Source organism: Tursiops truncatus, chromosome 20, assembly GCF_011762595.2.
Source record: "Tursiops truncatus isolate mTurTru1 chromosome 20, mTurTru1.mat.Y, whole genome shotgun sequence".
NCBI lineage: Eukaryota > Metazoa > Chordata > Mammalia > Artiodactyla > Delphinidae > Tursiops > Tursiops truncatus.
The window spans coordinates 45,203,421-45,230,670 of record NC_047053.1 but is presented as its reverse complement, the minus strand read 5'-3'; the positions used below and the strand labels follow the sequence as shown (position 1 = coordinate 45,230,670).

At 38.6% G+C, this 27,250-nt stretch overlaps 1 protein-coding gene across 3 annotated transcripts; it reads right to left on the bottom strand.

Annotated features, from left to right (window-relative positions):
• Positions 1–453: 453 nt before the first annotated feature.
• Positions 454–27,250, bottom strand: PSMD12 (proteasome 26S subunit, non-ATPase 12). Of its 3 annotated transcripts, none has more exons than XM_019944461.3 (11): positions 27,064–27,250; positions 18,207–18,266; positions 17,990–18,118; positions 14,041–14,148; positions 12,375–12,479; positions 8,330–8,479; positions 8,108–8,242; positions 6,980–7,092; positions 5,809–5,983; positions 3,907–3,984; positions 454–2,937 (listed from the first exon to the last, which is right to left on the bottom strand). In XM_019944461.3, exons 1-11 carry the CDS (start codon positions 27,169–27,171, stop codon positions 2,710–2,712), a joined length of 1,389 nt encoding a protein of 462 aa, XP_019800020.1. In that variant the 5' UTR covers positions 27,172–27,250; the 3' UTR covers positions 454–2,709. The 3 variants fall into 3 exon arrangements, with proteins under 3 accessions (XP_019800020.1, XP_019800022.1, XP_019800023.1); XM_019944463.3 differs by having other exon boundaries at positions 454–2,919; positions 27,064–27,248; XM_019944464.3 differs by lacking the exon at positions 454–2,937 and adding an exon at positions 2,959–3,631.

Sequence of the window (27,250 nt, the reverse complement as noted above, 5' to 3'; positions counted from 1 at the left end):
ATTCGCATGTGTGCTAAGTGAGAGAACCATTGGTCAAAGCACAATAAGGCACAGCCTGTCACCAACCCCAAATCAGAAAGAATCCAGGGGAAAAAGCCAACCTGTTGCAATGTACAAAATGTTTTCTCACTGCTTAAAAACAGGATTAGAGGGCTTCCCTGGTGTTGCAGTGGTTGAGAGTCTGCCTGCCGATGTAGGGGACACGGGTTCGTGCCCCGGTCCGGGAAGATCCCACATGCCGCGGAGCGGCTGGGCCCGTGAGCCACGGCCGCTGAGCCTGCGCGTCTGGAGCCTGTGCTCCGCAACGGAAGAGGCCACAACAATGAGAGGCCCGCGTACCGGGAAAAAAAAAAAAAAAAAAAACAGGATTAGAGAGGTAACATGACTTAGAAAGAAAAATGAAAAGTATCTGTGGCTTTTTGTTATAAACAGTAAAAGAACTGAAAAAAGTGATCTTTTAAAGTATGAGTTTATTCTCTAGGTTTTCTTAAATATCCACAAATTAGTGCTTTTATTGCAGCTATATCCAGAAGCTGGAAACAATTTAAAATGTTCTTTTATCATACATTTAACACTTAAGAGATAGAATGGAACAGTATGAATTTTAGAGATGTTTTTCAATGATTCAACAAAACGCATATGGAAATTGATAATTACAGAAATAATGATTAAACTCTAAAATAAAAACATAAATTATATAGAAATGAAAGGGTAAAAGGTGTTTCATTAAAAACAAACAAACAAAAAAAACAGTGGCTCATCACCTCTCCTGCTGGTTAGTAACCTAATGAAAACAATGAGTCAAGTATTCACTTCTCCATATTAAAACCAAGTGGTTCTAACCTTTTCATGCATGCCAGCTTTAGGTCAGAAATGCGAGCCAGGATTTTAGGTTCAGAACATCTCAAATATTTTACTGCCTTAAGCTAATGGATTCTTCTTTGTAACACGAGAAATTGGTAATAATTCTTAAGTTTGCTTGGACAGAAAAAACAATGGATGAGCAGTTAATCAAGTCAAGTGGGATTTGGTCACTGGGACACAGTTACAAATGGCGCCAAATCAGAACACACAAAAAGCTTAGTTTGAGGGTGAGCATGTTAAAATAAAAAACAAAGAAGAGGAGCATTTGAGATCTTTACAGAAACATATCTGGCCAAACAGTCTAGGTTTGGCAAGTACAAGGGGAATGAGTCCCTAGAAAGATGAAGTTAATGAGAAGCTAGATTCAAATTAGTTCCAACTCAATTTACAAATTAACAATGCAAAATGATTTTATTTTCCATCCTTTTCATTCAATAGAAAATTAAAAACTATATTCTTACTGCTAATGTAAACTTCTGATGTTTCTTACCTTGCCATATTTTTCGTTAGTTTTTAAAGATAAGTGATAGCAGATATTATTATTAATGTGACCAATACATTAAATTTCCAAAGAATAAAATTAGATTAATACTACGTTATTCCCCCCCCCAAAAAAATACTACGTTATTATTCACAATAGAGGTTCTACAACTGTCCCCAGCCCTGGGATCACGAAGTAGGACGATTTAGTGATCATTAAGTGGAAAATGAATTGTGAAAACTGTTGTTTCCAGAATACCTTTCCCTCTCTATTTGTATTTAAAAAAAAGATCTTATACTTTCTTCATTTAAACATATTTTAAATAACCTAACATTGTTTCCTTTTTCCATCTTCTCTGAAATCAAATTTTAAAACTTCTAAAATTTGCTCATAGTAAGTGATCTCAGATGTTTCTTTTAACAGTAAAACTACTTTAATTCTGTTTAAAAAAAAGTGTCAACACTATACCATTTGCCAAGAGGGTGGCCTGAAGTCTCTTTTTTTTGGTCATTTTTAATGCATTTTAGGTTGTTATCTAGCATGCATATAATGGAATTAAAGTTCCTATAGGAGAGAATGAAGTTGGAGCATTAATGATGTAATTACACATGGAAGTTAAAGCCACAAAGGAGTTATAAAAATGACCTTGTGTATTAACCTCTGTCAACACAATTAGTTCAACACCTGGTCAAGTCAGGGAAAGGGGGTAACAATAAGCTACTGTGACTGAAACTAGCTTGACTCAAAAAAAAAAAAAAAAGTCTATAGCCTACCAGATAGCTCTGTACACACTCAATCTAGAGACTTTCTACCACAATACTAAAATACAAATTCTTCACAAGTCACAACTTTATCCCAAATGTTCTTATAGGTTCTATGCTGCTTTTTAAATTCTACTAAATAATCAATAGCTTTACAACAAAATTAATTTTATTTAAAAAACACTTAAATCACTATCCCACAAAATGTTTAGAAACACAGGTAACCATGGAAGGTAAACGTGCATATACTGCTTTTATTATTATAGTTATGGTTGTTAGCTGAATGAAAACAAATAGCAGCTAAAAAGGTTTCAAATGATAGAATAACGTATTTAGGTAAGTTATGACAATTTTTTGAGTACTCAGACAATAGAAATGTATTATATATTTTTGCACCAACTGCACATGCAAAGTTAACAATGAAATCGAGGAACTGAAGATCAAAAGGGGCCTCAAATATGTTCACTAGCTTTTAAATTTTAGACAAAAGAGCTGAGAATAGAAAAAAAAAAAAACCCAACATATACCCCATAAAAGTCTTTTTCTTTTTTAATGACTTCCAATTTTAACTCTCTTCTAAAAGCATTAAGGGCATGGAGACACTTATTGTAGATTATGTATCATCTCCTCTTTGGCTATGAGGTGTGTGGTTTTGTTAACTAGAGACATCAATGAGTTCAGTTTCTGAGACCAGTCATTTAATAAATTATTTGGATCCTTGGGTCTCTGGAAGTTGATAATTCCTGCCAACCTGTCTACTTTAGCAAAGATGGTCTTGTTAACTACTAGATTCGAGAGAAAAGCCTCTGACTCCTGCAAGAGAGAGACAAACTGGATTAAGACAAGATAATTTTAATTATCAATAAACAAAATTTAAGGAAAGCATTCTCTACACTCTTCACTCAAGAATATGCTAAAATTCATTAATAGTTAGAAACTGCTGATTTCCTGCAATGATGTACTTATTTTACTAAGAGTCTAGGGAATGATTAGAATGAGTACACTCAAAGTCAGCATTCAGTTTGAACCTCCCGGCAAACTTAATGCTGTGGGTACTGCCCAAGAACCTGTTGCCACCAGCAATTTGGTCTACCTTCTACGTTTCCCCCTAAAAGGCAGTATTATACAGTTAGTTTCAGTTAGAAATGGTGGGTTAGAATATATGCTCTGCCACTTGCCAACTCTGTAGCCAAAGAGAAGGCACTTTACTTCTAAGGACCCAGGCACCCTCGTCCAGAAACGAGAAGAGCTAATGAACTAACCGAGGATCAAGCCCTCTAACCCCAACATTCCACAATTCCTCCTTTTCAGCTAAACTGTCAGACTCCTTCTGGTGACAGAAATGGTTTTTCAGACCATTACTATACACTTTGCTTAACTCCTATCTCTTTGTTATTGTACATTTTACCAACATGAAAACCAGACCTGAAGATGATATCCCTCTAACATGTCCTGGGTCCTTTTCAGGTGAACTGCAGTCACGTCTCCCTCATATGTTTTATTTGTACAGTTCACTTTTGGGAACCTAGACATATTTATTACAGAAATATATACTTTATCTTCAAATTAATCACTGTAAAACTACCATATTTAAGTGAAGATTTTAACTAGTATAAATAATATTAATGTAGCTATAAACTTGTTATTTAGGCTACTCTTTGGTATTCAAGATAGCTTGGGGAAACTTTCTATCACCTAAACTTAAAATTAAGTAATAAAACAAAATTGATTTTCTTGCTCAATTTTTACAAGTCAGTTGATTTTCAAAATGAACGGTTACAAACAACGTTTACTACTTACATCGACAGACAGATCCAGAAGTTGTGCCATCCTCTTCATCGTTATCCTCGTGTAATACTTGGCCATTATTCTAATATTCTGAAGAGAGAATATAGGGCACAGAGGACACAGCTGTCAGTAAGGCCAAAAGCCCATCCCATTTGTTTTCATATCCAAATAGGTTTAGTTAAAATGTCAAATGCTCAGAGCTTTTATTTTGCTATAGTCCACCACTGGAATGAAGCTGGTTCTAAATGTCAATAACGAAACTAAATATTTAGATATTTTGGCTTCTGCAGTTATTTTTAGTTATTCTGAGTACACTCTACAACTCTTCTAAAATATATATAGTCAAAATATAGGCTTAACTAAATTAGTTGTTAAAAGTTGTAACCGTACTAAAATATGTTTGCTAAATGCAAGAATCTAAAGTTAAGTTTTTCTAATTATGACACAAATGTTTAAAAGGCTAAAATTTTTAAAAGATCAAAATCATCTCAAAACGCTACCTTATCATCATTATAACTATGTAAAGATAACTCAGAATTAAACTCTTAATTTTCACTGGAAGTGGTGCTAAAGTTAGAGAGACGCCCCTTTGTTATTCTTAATGTTAATGTTATTAACAAAGCAGCAGCACTCACAAGGAAAAAGGGGGATGGTGGGGAGAAAAATGAGCTCATCTCTGAAGAAGCTGCACCTCCTCCCATCTCTAATCAGGGCTGAGGGCAACTCCAACCTCTCAGAAAGCATAAGAATCACTCAAGACTCCCCGCTTTTCCTTCATCCTTTAAATTTAACCAATGACCAAATTCTATTACTTTTCTTCTTTAAAACAGTTAATTCCATTCCACCCACTCTTCCTCAATACCTTGGCTACTGCCTTAATTCAAGCCCATAAAGCCACTTAGCTAGTCTCATCTCCAGTCTTTTCTCTCTCCAAATCCACTCTTCACACTTCCTCCCAGAGGAATCTTTATAAAATACAAGCCTGGTCATTATCCTCTCAGCTTTGTTACGACCCAGCCCTTTTCCGTACCTCCAACTTCCTTTCTCACTGAGCCCTTTCCTTGGAGGTCCTCAAGTTCCCCTGGTTTGCTGCCTCCATGCCCCAGCGCAGACCATCCCATCTGCCTACCGGGACTGCCCTCCCTTGTCTGCCTGCTGACTACATACTCTTCTCACAAATCTTACCTCCCACATCGATTCCTATGTATCCAGCCTGACCATTCTTCATGGTGGAACCAATCAACTCTCTCCTTGTGCTCCCCTCTAGTACATGTATACTTGTACCATAATACATAATTTATAAATGCATCTTCCACTGTGATTTATTTTTAAGCATTTTGAAGGTAGGGACCATGTCTTATTCTCCCATGTGTCCCAGCACCTTGTACAGTGTGTGGCATATAGAAGGCTCACAATAAATGTTTGTTAATGAATGAATGTTGACATAATTCAATTTGTAGTGACACCAAGAAGATCAAAGGTCAGGTTTAAGACATGCTACCCATTTCCAAAACTACCCAGCGAGTACCAGAAAGAAAACACTCCCTCCACCCCCATCCATCCCTCACATTCTTAAGAAATTCCTTCTGATTTATATGCTATAAAACTGGATTCTTGAGAGGTCCTCTCAAAATGCAGCATGCTAACACAGTTATCTTTTCTGAAAAGCTAAAAAGAGGTGGGGAAAAAAAGACAAGAGGGGTAAGATAAATTCTGATATGCTTTGGGAAATAAGACAATAAACATCTGAACAACAAAGTTACATCACTACTACATTGGGCATAGAAAAAAAAATCCTAAAGTGAAGAATTAAAGACATAACATCCAAAAGAAACATTTGAGGAATAAAAGTTTATGCTCAAATTTGCCAAAGTTTACTTCTAAATTGTCATCTCCATCATGCCAGATCCTTACATGTTCAACAACTCTGTTTTTCAAGTCTTTCCACCTTTTTTCACCTTCCTCTGTATAACCAAAAACATCAGTTGCAGGACTCTCCAGAGAACCTTTTCTTAATTCCATTCCATAGTCTTCAACAAGTGTGGACCAACGCATCAACTCCATTGTGGTAAAAAGCTTTAAAAGATCCCTGTAAATTAAATAAAACTTAATATATTCCAAATCTGTAAAAATTAAGTTGCATCTAATAGCAAATTTTAAAATATCAACAAAGAGGATTTTTACAGTTTTGTTTGTAGAACAAGATACAAGTTATTACTTATTTTACCAACTTTACTACCATTTTTTCCACAGTAATTGTGAAAAGCACATTCCCCTACTTATCATTTTGCTATCTCCTCTATTGTATTTGCCAATCTCTGGACTAATTGACTGTAAACTTACTAATGAAACAGATAAAAGAAAAATAGCTTAAAAAAAAAGCACAATGGGCTTATGATAAAGCCTATGTCTGTTTTATTATTTATTTATTTATGGCTGCATTGGGTCTTCGCTGCACGCGCGGGCTTTCTCTAGTTGTGGCGAGCGGGGGCTACTCTTTGTTGCGGTGCGCAGGCTTCTCATTGCGGTGGCTTCTTTTGTTGTGGAGCACAGGCTTTAGGCGCGTGGGCTTCAGTAGTTGTGACACGCGGGCTCAGGAGCTGTGGCTCGTGGGCTCTAGAGCACAGGCTCAGTAGTTGTGGCGCATGGGCTTAGTTGCTCTGTGTCATGTGGGATCTTCCCGGACCAGGGCTCGAAACTGTGTCCCCTGCACTGGCAGACGGATTCTTAACCACTGTGCCACCAGCGAAGCCCATGTTGTATATAATGGATTTTCAGAAGCATCTACTTCTGAAAATCACAAAGTCGCAAACATTTATAAATGATAAAATTTATCAGATGATTAATTAAACAAAAGTGAGTTTGAAATAAGACTTCTACTTGATAAGTGGCTTAGAATGGAGTGTTATAACCTCACTGCATTAATTTCAAATGTAGTCCTAAAAAAACACTTTATTTTCTCTAGTTTCATTCTCTAATACAATCTATCAGTAACCAATTAAGAAGGATACACTTAGGTTAACCAATTTTCTTTCAAAACGGTGCTTCTACTGAGACATACGATACTAATTATAAAAGTACTTACTTGTATTTAGGAATTTCTTCTAACTTCTTGTCACCACTTATTCGGTGAACCAAATCTGACTGTTCATTGTCAAAAGGAGCCAAGATAACATAAAGGACAACACTTTTCAGGGCCTAAAAAGGTTGTACAATGCAACAGTTTACATACAAGACTAGAAACAAAATGGAAACTTTGGCAGAAAGTGAAAATTCATGGCATAATTGTATATACTCATTTTTAATACTGTATTCAAAAGTCAGGGGAAAAACCTTATCAGATTGCTCTTCATAGTGCTTTTCTTTAATGTTGACTTTTCATAAAACTATTATAAAACAAATGCAGCGAATCTTTGCTAATTTTTTTTCCTTTCTGGCTGTGCTGCACGGCTTGTGGAAATCTTAGTTCCCCGACCAGGGATTGAACCTGCACCCTCGGCAGTGAAAAAACAAAGTCCTAACCACTGGACCACCAGGGAATTCCCGAATCTTTGCTAATTTGAATTACTACCTGGGTTGGCTTTTTTTTTTAAACTGAAGTATAGTTGATTTACTTAGTGTTAGCTTCAGGTGTACAGCAAAGTGACTCAGTTTCTTATATATATATACACACACACACATATATATGTGTATATATATATATTCTTTTTCAGATTCCTTTCCATTACAGGTTATTACAAGATATCGACTATAGTTCCCTGTGCTATAGGGTAACTCCTTGCTGTTTATTTTATATAATACATAGTGGTATGTATCTGTTAATCCCATACTCCTAATTTATTCCTCCCCCAAACTTGTTTTTTAAATAAATGTATAAAAAAAGGTTCTTATAACAAGTTAGCAGCAAAAATGTGGAATCCACATATAATCTATTCACAAACTTTGCAAAATAATTTTCCAAAGTAATGCTAGGTCTTTATCTGTGACCTTTGTTAGAAGGTAACCTGCTGTACATGTCTTAAATAGTAAGCCTACATTTCTTCAAAGGCCATAAATAATTCATCTGAATCAGTAAGGATAAAGTGAACTATCAACAGACTGAACAGAAAGCAGTACCACACAATTGCGTGTAATTACTGAAGTTAAAATTATTTCAAAAAATGCAAATTCTTCCTAATAAGTATCAATGTCAAGTTTAAGACTATATTCTTACCTGTTGCCACTTTTCACTTTCTGCCTGTATACAGGGAGTATCATAGATTGCTCTGTAGTGCTTACAAATAGACAAATAAGATCCTTCATGTTGATCCAGCTGAATCATTAAGTTATAGTATTTCAACTTTAATTTCTGAAAAAAGTTGACAAAATAAATCGGGGTTTACAGGGTTTCCCCCCAACATTTTCAAAGTAAACTTATAGTAAGAGATAGGCTTACCTCTGTATTTTCTTCCTGGAAAAATTTGGTGTTAATTTTCTTGCTGATGATTTGTGTACGAATGTAATCCTTCACAGCTAGGCAGAGCCGCATTTGCTCCAAAATAAACTCCACTCGCTCTTTCTTTTCCATTGACCCATACGTTTCTACCTAGCAGAGTAAGCCCCCAACCAAGATTATAATCTTTAGTAATATTTTTAAATTGCAACAAAATTAAATAGACATTAAAAATTCACACTTGATAAATAATATGAACCTTCACGCATATTGAGTGTTGATGGTGATATAAAAAGCTAGTTTCCTCCAGGAAATTACAATTTAAAAAAATTATTATATAGTAAAACGGATATTTTTCTTTTGGTGTAAAGTTCTATGAATTGTAACACATGCACAGATTTCTGCAACCACCATCACAATCAAGACACAGAACAGTTCCATCACCCGCATAACTCCCTCACATGCCCCCTTTACAGTCACACTCATAACCCCTGAAAACCAATGATCTGTCCTCTAATACCACAGAACTGTGTTTTCTTTATTATTATTCATTCATTCATTCATTCATTTTTGGCTGCATCGGGTCTTAGTTGCAGCACGCTGGACCTTCCATTGCGGCACGCGGGCTTCTCTCTGGTTGTGACGCACAGGCTCCAGAGTGTGTGGGCTCTGTAGTTGCAGCACACAGGCTTAGTTGCCCCACAGCATGTGGGATCTTAGTTCCCCGACCAGGGGTCAAACCCACATCCCCTGCATTGGAAGGTGAATTCTTAACCACTGGACCACTGGGGAAGTCCCCCAGACTTCTTTTCAAGAATGTCAAATATAACATGCAACCTTTTGAGACTGTGTTTACTCAGCATAATGCTTTGAATAAGATTCATTCAAGTTGTTGTATAAATCAAACAGTTCGTTCCTTTTTATGGCTAAGTAGTATTCCATGCATGGATGAACCCCAGTTTATCCATTCACCTGCTGAAGAACAACTGGGTTGATTCAATCTTTTGCCTATCACAAATAAAGCTACTCTGAACATTAGTGGACAAGTTTTGTGTGAACATAAATTTTCCTGTCTCTTGGGTACCCAGGGATGGGATTGCTGGGTTATACAGTAAGCGTATGTTTAACTTTATAAGAAACTGCCAACCTGTTTTCCAGAGTGGCTGCACCATTTTGCATACCGATCAGCAATCTATGAGAGTTCCAGCTGCTTTGCATCCCTGCCAGCTCTTGGTATTGTCAGTATTTTAAAAAACTTTTAGGTATTCTAATAGGCATGTAGTAGTATCTCATCATGGTTTTAATTTGCATTTTCCTAATGGCTAATAAGGAAATGACAATTCTAAAAATGAAAAAAGATATCAGTTGCAATGCTAACTATATAATAGTTGAAACCGTTATACAAAAAAGAGGCACAGGTCTTTTGAAAATTCAGATGACAAGGCTGATATGACCCTTCATGGGTACAGAATGTAGAGTTACAGTAGATACCCACAAATATAACACAGAATCAATTATATCAAACACTATGAAAAAGTTTCTAATATAATATTTGGCATACATATGTTATAAATGATTTATAACATCTAGAATGACACTTTTACAAAGTAGAATGAAGTAAGGCTATTATTACTACAATTTGGTCTGAAATGTTTTTATTTCACTGTCTTGTCCTTCGTTATTTTTTTTAATAGTTAGTCAACATATTGTGTGCCAGGCACTGTGCTAAGCACTCTATGTACACTAATTCTCCTTTGTAATTTCTTAAGGAAAATAAAAACACACACAATGAACCATCAATGTTTCATTTTGACATGTTCACTCACTCTCCATGTGTCAATTACTTTGAAGCAAATCTCAGACAAGATATTATAAATATTTCAATATGTATCTCTAAAAGATAAACTGAAAAAAATATCATACCTAAAAGTTCTTTATATCACGAAATATCTACTCACTCCTCAATAGTCTCATTTATTTTTTTAATCAACTCAGAATCCAAATAAGGTTCATATTCTGCAATTTGTAGCTATGTTTCTTATGTCTCTTTTTTCCTTGCCATTTATTCATTGAAGAAATCAAGTCAATCATCCTATAGTTTTCTAGAGTCTGAAGTTTGCAGACTGCGTCCCTGTGGTATCATTTAACAGGCTCCTCTGTCCCTGGTATACCTTAAAAACTGGCAGTTAAACCTAGAGGCGTTATATAACTGAGATTAATTTTTTGGCAAGAATACTTCACAGGGGATGTTGAATCATGAGGCATATAGTCCTCCTGGTTGGCAAATAGAGTTGGGAGGCAAAACTGTGGAGCAAATAAAAAGATCAGTGGTTGCCAAGGGTTAGGGAGAGGAAGGGATAAATAGGCAGAGCCCAAAGGGTTTTCATAAGCAGTGAAACTATTCTTTATGATACTACAGTGCTGGAGACACGTCATTATATGTTTGTCAAAATCCGTAGAGTGTACAACACCGCGAGTGAACCCTAATGTAAAACTCTGTACTTTGGGTGATAACGATGTGTCAGTGCAGGCTCACTGACTGTAACTAACGCACCACGCTGGTTCGGGATGCTGATAGTAGGGGAGGTTGTGTGTTGTGGCAGCAGTGGGTAGTACTTCCCACTCAATTTGCTGTGAACCTAAAAATATTTTTTTTAAAAAGTCTTTTAATTGAAAAGAAAAAAAAAAGGTGTGTGTTTGGCGGGGTGGGGAGCCTGAAGCCAAACAGAACTAGTGGTAATCCAACAAGTTACTTAACTCCTTTGAGTCACAATTTCCTTGGCTGAAAAGTGGGGATAAAAACAGTGTTGCATGTGAACATTAAATGAGATCAAGTATATAGAGAACATGTTTTAAAAAATGACAACAAACACAATGCATGCCATACAAGTTCCTTCCAGTATTATTTTTTTCCTTTCCTTTATCTAAAATGGATAAGGTACATAATTGAAAAGTTAAAATAATCGATTTAACTTAATGGGGAGCCTTTGATGAACTAAAATTATAAGCAAAAATTTGAGCATAGGGCTTTCCTGGTGGCACAGTGGTTAAGAATCCGTCTGCCAACGCAGGGGACACAGGTTCAAGCCCTGGTCCAGGAAGATCCCACATGACGTACAGCAACTAAGCCCACGAGCCACAACTACTGAGCCTGCGCTCTAGAGCCTGTGAGCCACAACTAGTGAGCCCACGTGCCACAAATACTGAAGCCTGCGCGCCTAGAGCCCGTGCTCCGCAACAAAAGAAGCCACCACAAGGAGAAGCCAGCACACCACAACGAAGAGTAACCCCGGCTCACCACAACTAGAGAAAGCCCGCGCAGCAATGAAGACCCAACGCAGCCAAAAATAAATAAATAAATAAATTTATTTAAAAAAAAATTTTGAGCATAGTTTACGTACATTTTTCTGATAGGAGAAATGGCTTTTCTCAGATTTCTTAGCACTCTGCTATCTCATTTTAAGGCCTCTCTTAAAAACTGTCCTGAAACACAGCAAACTATGAAGGAGTTTTTCTTTGTTAAACCAATATAGACTAGAAGTTGACCACCAATCAAATATTCATTAAGAATGAAGCCAACGATGAACAGTAAATTCCTAAGGCATAAGTAAATGAACGTGAATTACTGGTTTTATTTAAATTCTAAAGAGAATTAAAATGTTCAAATAAGGGCACAAAGTTAAGACTAATTTGTTGAACCTACTTTTCTTCAAAACGTTTTTAGCAGTTAAATTTGGTTGGGACCATAATTACACAACTTCCAGCTACTTAAACAACCTCACACTCTACAGTACTCACTCTTAATCCTGGTGGTTCAGAAGAAAGTGATAAGGTGCCAAAATAAGCAATTACAAGAAAATATTGCTGACTGTTTTTTTTTTCTTTGCTGCGCCACACGGCTTGTGGGATCTTAGTTCCCCAACCAGGGACTGAACCTGAGCCTTCGGCAGTGAAAGCGCCAAGACCTAACCACTGGACTGCCAGGAAATTCCCAAAATACTGCTGACTGAATGTAAAATTTTACATACTCTAAAATGCAGCACCTTACCTGTAACTCTTGTAAAATGGAAGCTGCCTCTTTGACGTCACCGTTTTGCTCTTTTATAGTTGCTAATGTTTTAGTCAGCCGAGCACGCTCAATTTCAACATAAATCTACAAATACAAGAGGTTTATATTATCTAAATTCCTACAGAAACGTGTTAAAATTGAAAAGGTAGAACTGAACTATTATTCAAACAAGGTATTTCTCTTGCAGCTGTCATGCACTTTATCCTCCACATACCAACAGCATTGTGTGACATTTTACATTTCACAATCACATAATTTTTAAAGAAAATATCTCTATAAAATGTTATCCATATTTTGCACTTTGCTTTGAGAACTTCAGTATGAAATCACTGTGCTTAACAACTAACAGGACCAAAAACTAAATAAATGGCACAGAAAGTGCCTTTAAAAGAACTGATTATTTGAAAAATAACACTTTGCAAAGAGCGTATGCAGTCTATTATCTATAATTCAACCAATACTCTCATTCTGATTTCTCTTTAAATGCAAGGCTACTTTCTCTAAAGACATCTGATCTTGCTAAGTTAAAGTTACTAGCATTTTTGTAGCCATTTGTAATGCTAGTAGATTTATAATTTCCAACAAATTAAACATTAAAAATATAACTATAGCCTAACAAAGTCTAGGGAACTAATTTTCATGCTTGGGCTTGCTGACCCATTTAGCCTTTGCTCTGCAGCAACCCCTTTTCCCCACTCCAGTCCCAAATCCTTAATCTCCAATGATAACAAACTGCTTACACTTTCCTAAATGTACTAAGTGTTTCTCACTCTGATATCTCTGCATATAATTTCCCCTATGTCTTAAATGCCCTTCTCCCTATGCTCTGGCCCAGCAGAATTTCTATTCATTCTTAAAAAGCCAGCTGAGCCACCATAAACTCTCTGAGGCTTTCCTGGGGTCCTCAGCCAGTCAACCCCTACCTCTGTGCTGCAGGGAACAGCAAGCACATTGCTACTGTCATGACCAGCACAGTAACTATTTCCATGATTGATCTCTTTTGAGGTTAAAAATAGCGTCCTGCCCATTTTGGACCTCGCACAACACAGGTAGGTGCTCAATAAACGTTTAATGAACTAAACTATCAAAAGAGGCAGTAAGTTATATATAAACTAAGTTTTTGTCTTCAAACCACAAAAATCTACCTAGAAAGAAACGTATCTACCATAGCCACCATTTCATACTTGCCGTGTTTAGAGAAACACTAGATTGGGGGTGGGGATGGGGCACAGGCATCAAAAGAAATACAGATCGTTTCTGGCAAGACAGTCAAAGTTTGAAAGCTAACCTCACACTGTAAACGCTCTAAGAAACCTTAGCTATCCCAAACATAGACTTCTTGAGCAGGTCTAGGCCACGTGAAGAAATAACCTTATGTTTAATTATTACCAAATGTAAATTTGGGATAAGATCACTAATTTCTAGAAAAATCTGGATATACTAAGACTGTCACTATTTCAGTATATTCACTGGCATATGGGAAGACACTAGAAGGAGATGTATTTACAAAGATATGGGTTAAATTAAGATGACGACATTCTGTGTATTCCATCTTATAAACACATACATATGTACCTATATAAAATGTTTAAACACATAAGTATCTCTGAGTACTTACTGTGAGTTCTGCTAATAGAAAACTTACCTTTCCTTCTGTAACCATTCGTAGAGTATCAATTAATCGAAGTTTGATTGGAAGGTCTGTGATTTCCTCAACGTAAGTACAGCACTGTTGAACCATTTTTGCAACAGCCTAAAATAATAAAAACCATTCATAAGTTAAATTCATTCCTCATACAGGAAAAGGAACTATTTTATTGATGGAAGTGCTGTGGTCAAATCTGGTCTTCCCAAGCAACTCTAGATACTGAATTGCCGATTAAAAAAAATATAAGAAATCAATTCCCCCAGCCCCACCCCTGCAACCCTTAGCTAAGAAGTACTGAATACTCAGTGACAAAGCAGTAAAGGTTAGGAAAACCTCAGGTGTAAAGACCTTACCCCTCTCCACTACAACTGGTGGGTGAGCTGATTACACAACAGGAAAGGTGGAAGAGGCATGTCTGGCAATGTCTGTTAGAAGGCTGGCTGGCTAGCTTTTTTACAGTCAAGAAGGAAAGTATGGAAGAAGTGGCAACAGATTAAGGGCAGGGAAAGGTGGGGGGAGAGAAAAGCAGAGTTTAACAGTGGCTATGACAGTGGTGAAGCCATAAAAAAGAGTCGGTGGCAGAGCAGAAGGTAAGACAGTTCCACCATCTGGGCGGGGAGCAGGAGCCACAGCCAGCCACGCCCACCTCAATAAAATGCGACACTGAAAAGCTCAGCATCTCTTGCCCACAGTTCCCTGACAGGTAGCACAAGCAGCTTGTACTACATTTCTTCCAGCACTAACAGTCTATGATCTAGGTCAGGGGTCAGCTGACCTTTTCTATATATGTTTATAAATATTTACACAGTAAGTATTTTAGAGTTTGTGAGCCATAGGATCCTCTGTGGCAACTACTCATTTTTATTTTATAAATAAATTTATTTATTTATTTTTGTCTGCTTTGGGTCTTTGTTGCTGCACGCAGACTTTCTCTAATTGCTGCGAGCGGGGGCTGCTCTTCATTGTGGTGCGTGGGCTTCTCATTGCGGTGCACGGGCTTCTCATTGCGGTGGCTTCTCTTGTTGCAGAGCATGGGCTCTAGATGCGTGGGCTTCCCTACTTGTGGCTCACGGGCTCTAGAGTGCAGGCTCAGTAGTTGTGACGCACGGGCTTAGTTGCTCCGTGGCATGTGGGATCTTCCCAGACCAGGGCTTGAACCCGTGTTCCCTGCATTGGCAGGTGGATTCTTAACCACTGCGCCACTAGGGAAGACCTGTGGCAACTATCCGGCTCTGCCTTTGTAACTCCACAGATATGCCATACATGACAAATGGGTGTGGCTCTGTCCCCCCAAAATTTTATTTACAAAGGTGGCAGGTAGGATTTGGTCCTTGGCCCATAGTTCACCAACCCCTAATCTAGATTCTAAACAGCATATCATAATCATTGATAATAATAATTAGGACTCTGTCATCAGGAAAATGTTAAATTACATTAAGCATATTTTAAGATAGCAGAAAAGTAAACAGAATATCTTGCTGTCAATTATATCTCAGTAAAGCTTTAAAAATAAATCCCATGGTATATCTTGCAAAGATTTCCTTGAAAAACATTTAATGTTCACATAGCTCAGATCAGACTTAATTATCTGAAAATTAGCTGTTTAGAGACTCCCAGGAGTCCCAGAAGGCGAAGGTTTTATTGTAAAATATAACTCCTTCAGTAAGTGCAAAGCTCTGGAACACCTAGTCTCTCACAAAACAGATGATCCCTCTAAAACTAATTATAATAATGATTTCTAGAAGGGCATACAACTTGATCATTCTAAAAGCTGTGCAAAAAATACATTAACAGAAACCAGATGGGGAAAAGAAAAGGAAACAAATCAATATTCTAATGATAAGTGAACATCCTGCTGCTCCCTGAAAAAACTGTAGGGAAGTCATTAGTGAAGTTACAGTTGGCGTGATGCTGACCCTCTGCACTGAAGTGATAGTGAGTTAGAAAACGTTAATCTTAAGCAATCTAGAAAAGGTTATTTTAAGAAGATTACTAATTTCTAACCCTGATAAAGCAAAAATGAAAAGTTTGAGGTAAAACATAATTATGAGAAAAGGAAAGAGATATTTGGAGTCCCTAAGTACTTTCCAGCTGTGAAGACATAACATATTAAGGCACAAAGAGCAGCTCTGGTTCCAGTTCTGGGGATGTCACTAGCCAGCTGTAACACTGACTCCAACTCTTTCCCCAAGAAGCCTTCCCTAATAAACTTAATTAAAACCTTTCTCTTCCTCTTTTCATACATCTTAGCATTTTTACTATTCTAATGTCACTTACTATATGTTGCCATGTATGCAAGTAATTTTTAAAAAATTTAAAAATCAATCTTGGGACATGTTAAAGATTGCTATGATTACTTGCGATTTATGTTCTGTACTAAGCTATAGGTTACTTACACATTTCTTCACATTCCAAAAGGCTTACATATAAAATTCAGTTTCTCTATTAGAAAAGTAACAGAGTAAACAGTCCCTCGACTAGTTCTAAAATGTTATGACTCTATGAAATTAAATCTGTATTTTAGGATATGTGCTTTGAACTTTATATTAATACTATATAAAACACATATTTTTGTTTATTTTAACCCAGGTTGCCCCAAGACTTCTAATTAAGTAGCCCTTTCAAAACTGTCCCATAGAAAGCAAGTCTCTTAGAAAATCAGAGGAGGATGATGGTTTATCCATGTTAGTCTCTCAAACCACAGAAATGAGCAGCAAAAATCATATTTAAATGAATTTCACATTCACATGTACTAGAGAGCCTCAATTAAATCTATGTTAATTCTTAACAGTGAATTTTATATGCATGTAAACTTATCTAAGAAAAAGGAAAAAAACCAATCACAGTAACTTTGCTTTTTGCAAAAAATAATTTAACCCACTCTAATATCAAGCTCACTCTCACAGCAGACTAATTAATAAAATACGGGCTTTGGACAAGAACCCTGTACTTCTATTTTTTGGTTCTACTACTACCTTGTTTTACAATGTCATTACCTTTACCATTTGAAAGCAAAAAATAAAAACCCATAAGCTACTCGGAACAGCATTTTAAAGATGAAATATAAATGTAAAAAGTGGAGTCTATTTCTAAAGAGGATCATTTAAATACATCTCAAGCAGAACAGGAAAGCAGTAAAGAAAATCCAGCTTCACAAAAACACCAAAAGAGAACATATATAATCTTTAAACAAAATGAGTAGTCTGAAATTTTTAACAAAATGATGTCTGAAAATGGCCTCAAAAATAAGTTAAATAGGGGCTTCCCTGGTGGCTCAGTGGTTGAGAATCTGCCTGTCAATGCAGGGGACATGGGTTCGATCCCTGGTCCGGGAAGATCCAACATGCCGTGGAGCAACTAAGCCCGTGCACCACAACTACTGAGCCCACGTGCCACAACTACTGAAGCCCGTGCGCCTATAGCCTCTGCTCCGCAACAAGAGGAGTCACCGCACTAGAAAGCCCACGGGCGGCAACGAAGACCCAAGGCAGCAATCAATCAATCAATCAATCAATAAGAGAGAGTAGCCCCCGCTCACCACAACTATAGAAAGCCCACGCGCAGCAACTAAGACCCAACGCAGCCAAAAAAAAAAAAGTTAAATATTAAGTGTTTAATAAAGGCATGATTAAGTAAATTACGGATTATCGACTTGACAGATTATAACACAACCATTTAAAATAATAAATATGAAGGAGCGACATGGAAATAGAAGCTGCATCAACACTCTCAGAACAATTTTGTAAAAATATGCAAATATATAAAGATTAGAAGACAAAAATAAAAGCAGTTGTCATGAGAATATGGATAGAATTTTTTAAAACTCTCTAAATGTTGTGATGTTGATTTAACAGTAGATTTAAAACAGATTCATAGAAAGGTTTTTTTTTCTGAAAGTCCTTATTTAAATTTGAATGTATTTGTTTTTGATCAATCATGAACTCACTTGTTTTAACTGACTCCGTCTTTTTGACAAAAGCATAATATTTTCATTAAGTAAATCCCATTCTTTAGCCTCATAGCACATCTTCACTACTGCAACTAAGATACGGGATGTAGACACCATATCAGAAGCCTGTAAGAATGAAAATATATTGAAAGTTAATGGAAACAGTGTCAAATGAAATTAATGGCAATTGAGGTTTTCATTATAATCTACTCACAGTTCGGGTCTGTTTTTCCAAAGAGAGAAGGGTTTCAATGACTTCTTGAAGTCTTCCTTCCTAAAACAAAAGGTAAATGAACAATGAAAACACCAACAACACAAAACCAAATAACAGTCTAACATGAGATGTTTCTGACACAGAAAGACAAAATCAATAGCCTATTTTAGAGGAAAGAGACTACTGTTGTCTTTTTCTCCTTTTCATGATACTGCCTGCTTCTCCAGAGGATTCCAGAAGTCAGTGGTTCCCAACTTGGGGCCCACAAGCTACTTTTTTTTTTAATAGATCTTTATTGGAGTATAATTGCTTCACAATGCTGTGTTAGTTTCTGTTGTACAACAAAGTGAATCAGCCATATGCATACATTTATCCCCATATCCCCTCCCTCTTGAGCATCCCTCCCACCCTCCCTATCCCACCCCTCTACGTCATCGCAAAGCACTGAGCTGATCTCCCTGTGCTATGTTGCTGCTTCCCATTAGCTATTTTACATTCAGTAGTGTATATATGTCAATGCCCTAACCCACTACTGGGCATATACCCTGAGAAAACCATAATTCAAAAAGAGACATGTACCCACAATGTTCATTGCAGCACTATTTACAATAGGCAGGACATGGACCCAACCTAAGTGTCCATCAACAGATGAATGGGTAAAGATGTGGCACATATATACAATGGAATATTTCTCAGCCATAAAAGGAAATGAAATTGAGTTATTTGTAGTGAGGTGTATGAACCTAGAGTCTGTCATACAGAGTGAAGTAAGTCAGAAAGAGAAAAACAAATACCACAAGGTTTTTTTTTTTTTTTTTGCGGTACGTGGGCCTCTCACTGTTGTGGCCTGTCCCGGTACGGAGCTCCGGACATGCAGGCTCAATGGCCATGGCTCACAGGCCCAGCCACTCCGCGGCACGTGGGATCTTCCCGGACCGGGGCATGAACCCGTGTCCCCTGCATTGGCAGGCAGACTCTCAACCACTGCTCCACCAGGGAAGCCCCACAAGCTATTTTTAACATTTCAAAATGCCTAGGAGAAACTGACTCTAGAACAACAATGATTTAACACTCAAGAAAAACATCAAGTCTTTGTTTTGGATTCTAATTCATCACCTCAGTGTGGGAACACCTGTTTATCTTGTTCTGAAGAGACTCTTAACTGGCTGTCACCCGTGTCTTTGAAGAATAAAAATGGGAAAGTAATGATTTCTTTATAAATTCACCAAAAGTATTTTAAAACATGAAGTTCTGAGGAGAAATAAAAAGGATATTTGGTGGTAAAAAGATAGGAAACCCTGGTTTAATTTTTCAATGACTTTAGAAATAAATTATAATTGTGCTTAAAGAAAACAAAGCCTACCTGAGATTACCCACGCATGCTATACCAAGTCATCAATTGACAATAATCTCCATCTCGTACGTAAAAACAAAACATTCTCCCTGGGGCATACATTAAGAAATGGGAATAACAAAATTCAAATAATATAAACCTAGATGATAATACACCAGGACTAAAATAAGCCATATTAGGAACCACACATTTTGATAAAAACAAAACCACCCCACAGCACAAAGATTGCATTAATTTAAGATATTGATATTACTAACATTGAATGAATTGGAAGCGATGAGGAGGGTTTCATTTATAAATCGCTTTTCTAACCCTAAAGGAAATTTATTTTTATTTTAATGACATTCATAGATGGTACATGAGTACTACTCTTTTACTGATGAGAGAAACTAAACAGCTTTTGAATTAAGGGCACAAATAATGTTTAGACTTTTCAAAATACTGTTCCCATATTTTCCAAGATAACTTTTAAGCTATGAATTTTCTAGGCAGCACAGAAAATGCACTGTATAGGCATTGTTTGAATTTATTTTAATTAAATCTAAAACATACAATTACTAACATTTTAACAATGTTTCCCATGCAAAGGGGAGCACCAGTTCTGAAAGCTGTATAGGTTTACGTGTACAATAAATGTTGGCTAAATGTCCATCAGAGCAGAAGAACAAAGAACAAATCTATAAATTCTCCAAAGTTAAAGGTTAATAAATCATAAAAATCAAAGAATCAAAACCTGTGTTGTTCAAAGGTCAACTGTAATTTCCATAGGGAAATGGTTACTACTTGGCAACAAAATATAGTGCAAAAATTGCTAAAATGCAAAATACTGTTTACTGATGGTCCCCTCTTGTCACTTTTGTAATTACTATTAGTCACATGATTGTGATCAACAGCATGTAGTTTACTGTATGGTATTTTAATTCAGAAATATGCATTTTAAAGAATTGCACCCTCCAATGAAGGAATCACATACCACTCTAGAGCTGGGGTCTACCAGTATCAACAAAACATTAAATGTCACCATCACCTTCTCAGAAAGGCGTTCTTGGAAAATGCTCTCTAAAGTCAGTAGTCACTCAGCACCTCCTTTAACACTCCAGCCCACTGACTTTCTGCTTTGCAATGACCCTGTGGACAAAGAATGTCACCTGCCATTTCAGTAAACAAAGGACGTTGCGGCTGTAAAACAGGATACTGGTCCTAGATAGTTACGATGCATGTCAAAGAAATGATTTCAGTAAGCCCAGGCTCCTGCATCTTCCCCTACAGAGAAAAACACTAAAATCATTAACTTCAGATGTCTGTTTTTGTGATTAGCAGTAATCTTTTGATGTTCAACTACATGTTTGTTTTTTTTTCAGCCAAAACTCCTATGTATTCTGGCTCCTCCATCACCTCTTTGGAACAGTCCCTCAGAGCTATCTGAGTGGCTGCCTTTTTGGGCTATAGTTCTCAGTAACGCCCCAAATAAGACATAATTCTCCACTTTTAGGTTGTGTATTTTTTTTCAGTCGACAACCCCAAACTCTTTTCCATTTTAATGTTCACTGTCTTTCTAATCTCACTAGAATGTACTCTGTAAGAGCTGGGGCCATGTCTATACTGTTCATCACTGTAGTTCAGTGCTCTGCACCTGCCCAAGCATATAATGGTGTTTTGTAGATACTGTGTACCAGTATCTTTATACCTTTATACCTTGTACCACAGTTATTAATGTGCATGTCTTGCCTCCTAAGTGGTCTATAAGTTCTTTAGGGCTGGACATTGTTTGATTGTTTCCCTTACACCAACCTGCACACAGTATGTGTTCAATGGATTGACATTGACCTGAACTATTCACTTGATCTTGGCTTACAATTCCTGATTCTTACTGTTACAGTAAGTAGGATGTGACAAATTATATGGCTGACAATTCAGTGCTATCTGAAAAACGTTACCATCAATTTCATTAAATACAACTCCCAATTCTCTAATCATCCCACTTTTCCACCCAATCTTCCATGTACAAGCTCATGGCTAAACATCTTCCTCGTTCCTTTCCTATCTATTCACGTATCTTCCTTGAAATTCTACCTCCTCAATGCTGCCTTTCAATTCAGAGGAACAAGGTGGTCAGAGCTATCAAAACCAAGTTGTTAGAACATGTGACTTTTGTGACTCCTTTTTCTCATTAAAATAATCCTTGTCGGGGCTTCCCTGGTGGCACAGTGGTTGAGAGTCCGCCTGCCAATGCAGGGGACATGGGTTCGTGCCCCGGTCCGGGAGGATCCCACATGCCGCAGAGCGGCTGGGCCCGTGAGCCATGGCCGCTGAGCCTGCGCGTCCGGAGCCTGTGCTCCGCAACGGGAGACGCCACAACAGTGAGAGGCCTGTGTACCAGGGGGAAAAAAAAAATCCTTGTCAATGAGGTAACTGACTAAGGAGTTTATTCAACATCAATACATGTTGGGTATCTGTATATTCTGTATGTTTGTGTCCTTTAACTCCTAAATGATCCAATCTTTTAATGATTTCTTAAACAACCTCAACAAGTAAGAAAAGGCCCATAAAAAGTTAACCACAAACAGTTGAAATGTAATGCCAATCCAATACTTTTAAATGACCTATTTCTTGAAGGGGTCTTTTGTCCAAGCTACTAACAATCAGTAAACTGTTTTACATTTCACCTCCTCTTTATTTTTAGTGTTAACCATGAGAAGAGGTTGCAGGTGACCAAATGAAATGAAAAGACATTAAGAGGAGGGAGAGGGACTTCCCTGTGGCGCAGTGGTTAAGAATCCTCCTGCCAATGCAGGGAACACGGGTTCGAGCCCTGGTCCAGGAAGATCCCACATGCCGCGGGGCAATTAAGCCCGTGCGCCACAACTACTGAAGCCCGCGCGCCTAGAGCCCATGTTCTGCAACAAGAGAAGCCACCACAATGAGAAGGCCGCGCACCGCAACAAAGAGTAGCCCCCACTCGCCACAACTAGAGAGAGTCCGCGTGCAGCAATGAAGACCCAACGCAGCCAAAGATAAATAAATGAAATAAATTTAAAAAAAAAAAAGAGAAGGGAGAAACGAAGGATATATTTGATTTAAGAATGCAAGTAGGGCTTCCCTGGTGGTGCAATGGTTGAGAGTCCGCCTGCCGATGCAGGGGACACGGGTTCGTGCCCCGGTCTGGGAAGATCCCACGTGCTGCGGAGCGGCTGGGCCTGTGAGCCATGGCCACTGAGTCTGCACGTCCGGAGCCTGTGCTCCGCAACGGGAGAGGCCACAACAGTGAGGCCCGCGTACCGCAAAAAAAAAAAAAAAAAAAGGAATGCAAGTAGTCCCTAAATAACCATATGCCAAATATACACGGTAATCCAAAAGCAGGCGGTGGGGGTAGGGGTTGGAGGGGAACCTTCTGTGCATTAGAGCTGTTAAATACTACATCTTTACAGTTCAGAAAAGGCCCTCATTAGATTAATTTTTAACTCCCTAATGCCAGGGTGAAATAACAACTATTATCTAGAACTAGTATCACTTTTATTATCTCACCAATCTGATACAGGGTCCTCAAATACCAATCACAGAGGCAGTAGAATGTAATGGTTAAAAACAGGCTCTGCAGCCAGAATGCTTGAGTCTAAATTCCAGATCTACCACTGTGTTACTTTAAGAAAGACACTTACCCTCTCTGACCCTCAATTTTCTCTTCAGTGATATGGGCATAATAATATCTATAGTTCCTGCTGCATAGAGTTGGTGTTAGGATTAAGGCAATGATGGCTAACATTATTAGTCACTGTTGTTATTTGCTAGGTGAGTGTTAGGACACAGAAACAGAATTGTACTAGGTCAGGGACTTCCCTGGTGGTCCAGTGGGTAGGGCTCTGCGCTCCCAATGTGGGAGGCCCAGGTTTGATCCCTGGTAGGGGAACTAGATCCCGATTGCACGCCACAACTAAGAAGTTCGCATGCTGCAATGAAAAGATCCCGCATGCTGCAACTAAGACCAGGAGCAGCATGCATGCATGCATGCATAAATAAACAAATAGATAGATAGATAGATAGAACTGTACTAGGTCACAACTGTAGGAGATTCAAATGGCCTAGATTTGGCAAGTATACCACGTGGGGTTAGACTTCGGTCTGACTTTTGAAGGCTTCTGCTATATGTGGTATTCTCACCTGATACATTCTTATTAATTCTCTATACATATAATTTTTATCTTCGAATGTCTTTCACATTAAAAATAAAAAATGTCTTAAGGAAAGTAAGCACAAAAGTGATAGTCTCTTAAAGAAGCCATGGGATGTAGCAAAAAGAACACTATACCTATTGCCAGGAGACCTCAGCTTGATCTGATTCTTCTATAGACCTTGGATAACTACTGAAGCTGCCTGAACCTTAGTTTTCTCACAAGCAAAGTGAAGGTAACAAAACTTCCTTCAGTTTTATTGATGGGCTCAAAATAAAAAACTAAAGAATGTATGCTAAAGTGTTCCATGCATTCCAATGTAGAAATGCAATGCTTTAAATATATTTTTATGATTGGCAGAATGGCTATAAAATAATATAAAATGAGGGATAGAAAGCAAAACAGGGAAACATACCCTAAAAAACCCTAAGACAGCTATCTAATCCAGAAGTTGAAAACTGCGGGTCTGTATTAAAAAATCCTTCTACCTTCCCATGCCCCAGCCCTCTTCCCCCTGCCCCGCCTCCCCACAAAGACAATCCATATCTACACCTTGTTTTGTTCGACAGGCACAGTGGCTTAAGAGAAAAATCAGGGCTTCCCTGGTGGCGCAGTGGTTAAGAATCCGCCTGCCAATGCAGGGGACACGGGTTCGAGCCCTGGTCCAGGAAGATCCCACATGCCGTGAAGCAACTAAGCCCGTGCGCCACAACTACTGAGCCTGTGCTCCAGGGCCCGCAAGCCACAACTACTGAAGTCCGCGCACCTAGAGCCCATGCTCCACAACAAGAGAAGCCACGGCAATGAGAAGCCTGCGCACCGCAAGGAAGAGTAGCCCCCGCTCGCCACAACTAGAGAAAAGCCCATGCGCAGCAACGAAGACCCAACGCAGCCAAAAATAAATAAATTAAATAAATAAATTTAAAAAAAGAAAAATCAAATGGCTTTAATTTTACATAGTTTAGCAGGCCCCAACATTCCCTGCTTCAAACATTTCCATCACCCACTTGACACCCAAAAAATCATTTGGCATTTGAGTTTGCAAATCTTCTCAACTGTCTTGAACGTAACAGCGATGTTCTAAATAAATGCCATACATTGACTGCTAGAACAATTGTAGCAGCGAAATATTTTTTTCTTACTGGCCTATAAGCTATTTGAAAGCAAGAGCTCTGTCCACTAATTTTATACCCCCATAAAGTCTAGCACTGACTGGGTCTTACACACAGTAGGCTATCAGAAGAAATTGGTAAGGGGAAGATTTTTTTTCACCCTAGTCTCAGTTCTTGGAACAACTGTACTCCTTTAAAGCAATTAGTTTCCTCCTTATGGCAACTATCAATCTATTAATTCCAAAGAGGTGGTTTGGGGCTGACTTTGACCTGTACATATGTTTTGTCTGATCTACATGGTATTGGCTCAAACAGTGCTTTAAAACAGATTAGTGTCCAGTTTCTAAATATAAAGGCAATTCATATAAAAATCCATATTCCTGGTCTCTCCCTCAAATTAGAGGAGTTCATAAAGTGTGGCCTTCATTCGCAATTGGCAAAGATTAACCTAAGGTGCAGAGTTCCTACTCTCTTTCCTTGAGCAGGTGCTCAGAAGTTCAGGTTTCATTACACTTTGCTCACTGGGCAGGACACTTGGTGAGAGCAGAAGCTCTAGAATCAGTATGCCTGGGTTTGCATCCTGGCTCCACCACTTTACTAGCTGTATGACTTTGGAGCATGTGACTCAACTTCTCTTAGACTGTTTTCCTATCATAAAATAAGAATGATAATAATACCTACCTCACAGGGCTAAGGTGAGGATCAAATGAGTTAATACATGAGTGCCTGGCACTGCAGAAAGCACTCAATAAATGTCAGAGATTGTTTATCTGCCCTGCGCTGGAGGTGTTTGAGTTTTCCAACCTCTATGTAACAGGTGATGTTTCTTTTATGTAACTGGTGATGTTTCTTTATAGTAGCAGCTAGAAAGCTCAGAGATGAATTGATGGCTACCCTCCACTTAGGGTACTGAACCTAAGAAATACAAGTGTATCAACTTCATCATCTTTCCCTAACCTTGTCTTTTGTAAAGCCCCACTAAATTCTTTTTTGGAAAAAAAGGGAAGCATTGAAAGGGTTCCTTCTGAGAATTAAATGTGAAGTATTACTTGACACTCCTCCTGCCCCTGAATTTAGTATGTTTTAATGTACTTAGGTAGTAAGCTCCTTAAGAGACAAAAACAACCCTATTAGTGAATGCATCCCAGATGAATAGCAATACATGTTTGTGGCTGGATTGATCAAGGAATTTAAAGAGGCCTGAGCACAACCCTTAACAACGTTCCCTGATGAAGGTGATGCAACAACTATCCAAACCCTAGTCAGGCACCTAGGTTTAAATCCCTGGTTCTACCTATTGCTAATGTTAGGATGGACAGACAACTCTAAGCCTTGGTTCCTTTACATGTAAAATGATACACAAAGTTGCCTGACACACAGCATCCCATGTTGCACGATAAATGTTCAGATCAAGTAAAATTTCTATTTCATGGAAGATATGCAGCTGGGCTAAACTACTGTTAACGACCTCCATTAATTATGTTACTTTGTACTTCTGTGCCTGTTTGTCTTTACTCGTGCAGTTCCTGCTCCCAGGGATGACTCCTCCCCAGCCCAATCTTACTCTGCAAGGCCTGATACAAACGTCAGCTTCTCTGTAAAACCCTCCCTTAACCGACCAGTAAAAACGAACGGCTTCCTTCTGTGTTCCAGTAAGACTTTCATACTTGTATGGCACTCACTACCACGCGTAACTTGTGTAATTTGTTGTGTACACGGACTCCTTAGGGACAGGGGTCCTGTGTTAATCACCTTCGTCCCTATCCCTTTCCTGTCCCTTCTCCTGGCCAAAGGCCAAGCACATCGCCACGATGCGTACGCAACTTAACCAGAGAAACTGATTCGACAAGAGCAAGAGAACTAAACTCTCTGATCTAGCGTGAATGCTGACGCGGCCTTAATCCCTGAGAAACTACTCAAGTAAACGTGAAACAGTATCCAAGAAAAGGTAAAAAGTACTAATGGAGCCCCAACTCCTAAGGCAATGAAGTGACCATCTGTCCTGGGGAGGTTCTGGGAAGCTGTATGCACTAGCGTACTCCGGCTGCGGGGTCTCCCTGGTCAGGCCGACCTGGGATCTCCTACTTCTGCAGGCCTAGCTCGGGCCGGGCAGGCAACAGCGGGATGCGCGCTCCAGCCCGCAGGCCCCCTGAGGCCTAAGCAAGCTCGGCGCCGTGACTCAGCCCCTGGCTCCCGCCAACACCCAGCCGGCCTCCCCTCACCTTGGCCAGCTTCTCGCACTCCGGCAATCGCTGATCCACTGTGGCGCTGTAGTCCACCTCCATCTTGACGATGCGCCCATCTGCCCGCTCCAAGTCGCCGTCCGCCATGGTCCCTACCTGAGCGTCCGTTGATGTCCCCCTAATTCGGCACCACTAGTCACCCACACCGGAAGCTGCCGGCGCACCC

What these genes read in the sequence shown, in the direction of transcription:
- PSMD12 (XM_019944461.3), bottom strand. Translation starts at nt 27,171, where the DNA reads ATGGCGGACGGCGACTTGGAGCGGGCAGATGGGCGCATCGTCAAGATG. An exon ending in AGTGCGAGAAGCTGGCCAAG is followed by an intron (nt 18,267 to 27,063) that starts GTGAGGGGAGGC and finishes CTTTTGTTTTAG; the next exon opens with GAAGGAAGACTTCAAGAAGT. An exon ending in GAATGGTTACAGAAGGAAAG is followed by an intron (nt 12,480 to 14,040) that starts GTAAGTTTTCTA and finishes TTGTATTTGTAG; the next exon opens with ATTTATGTTGAAATTGAGCG.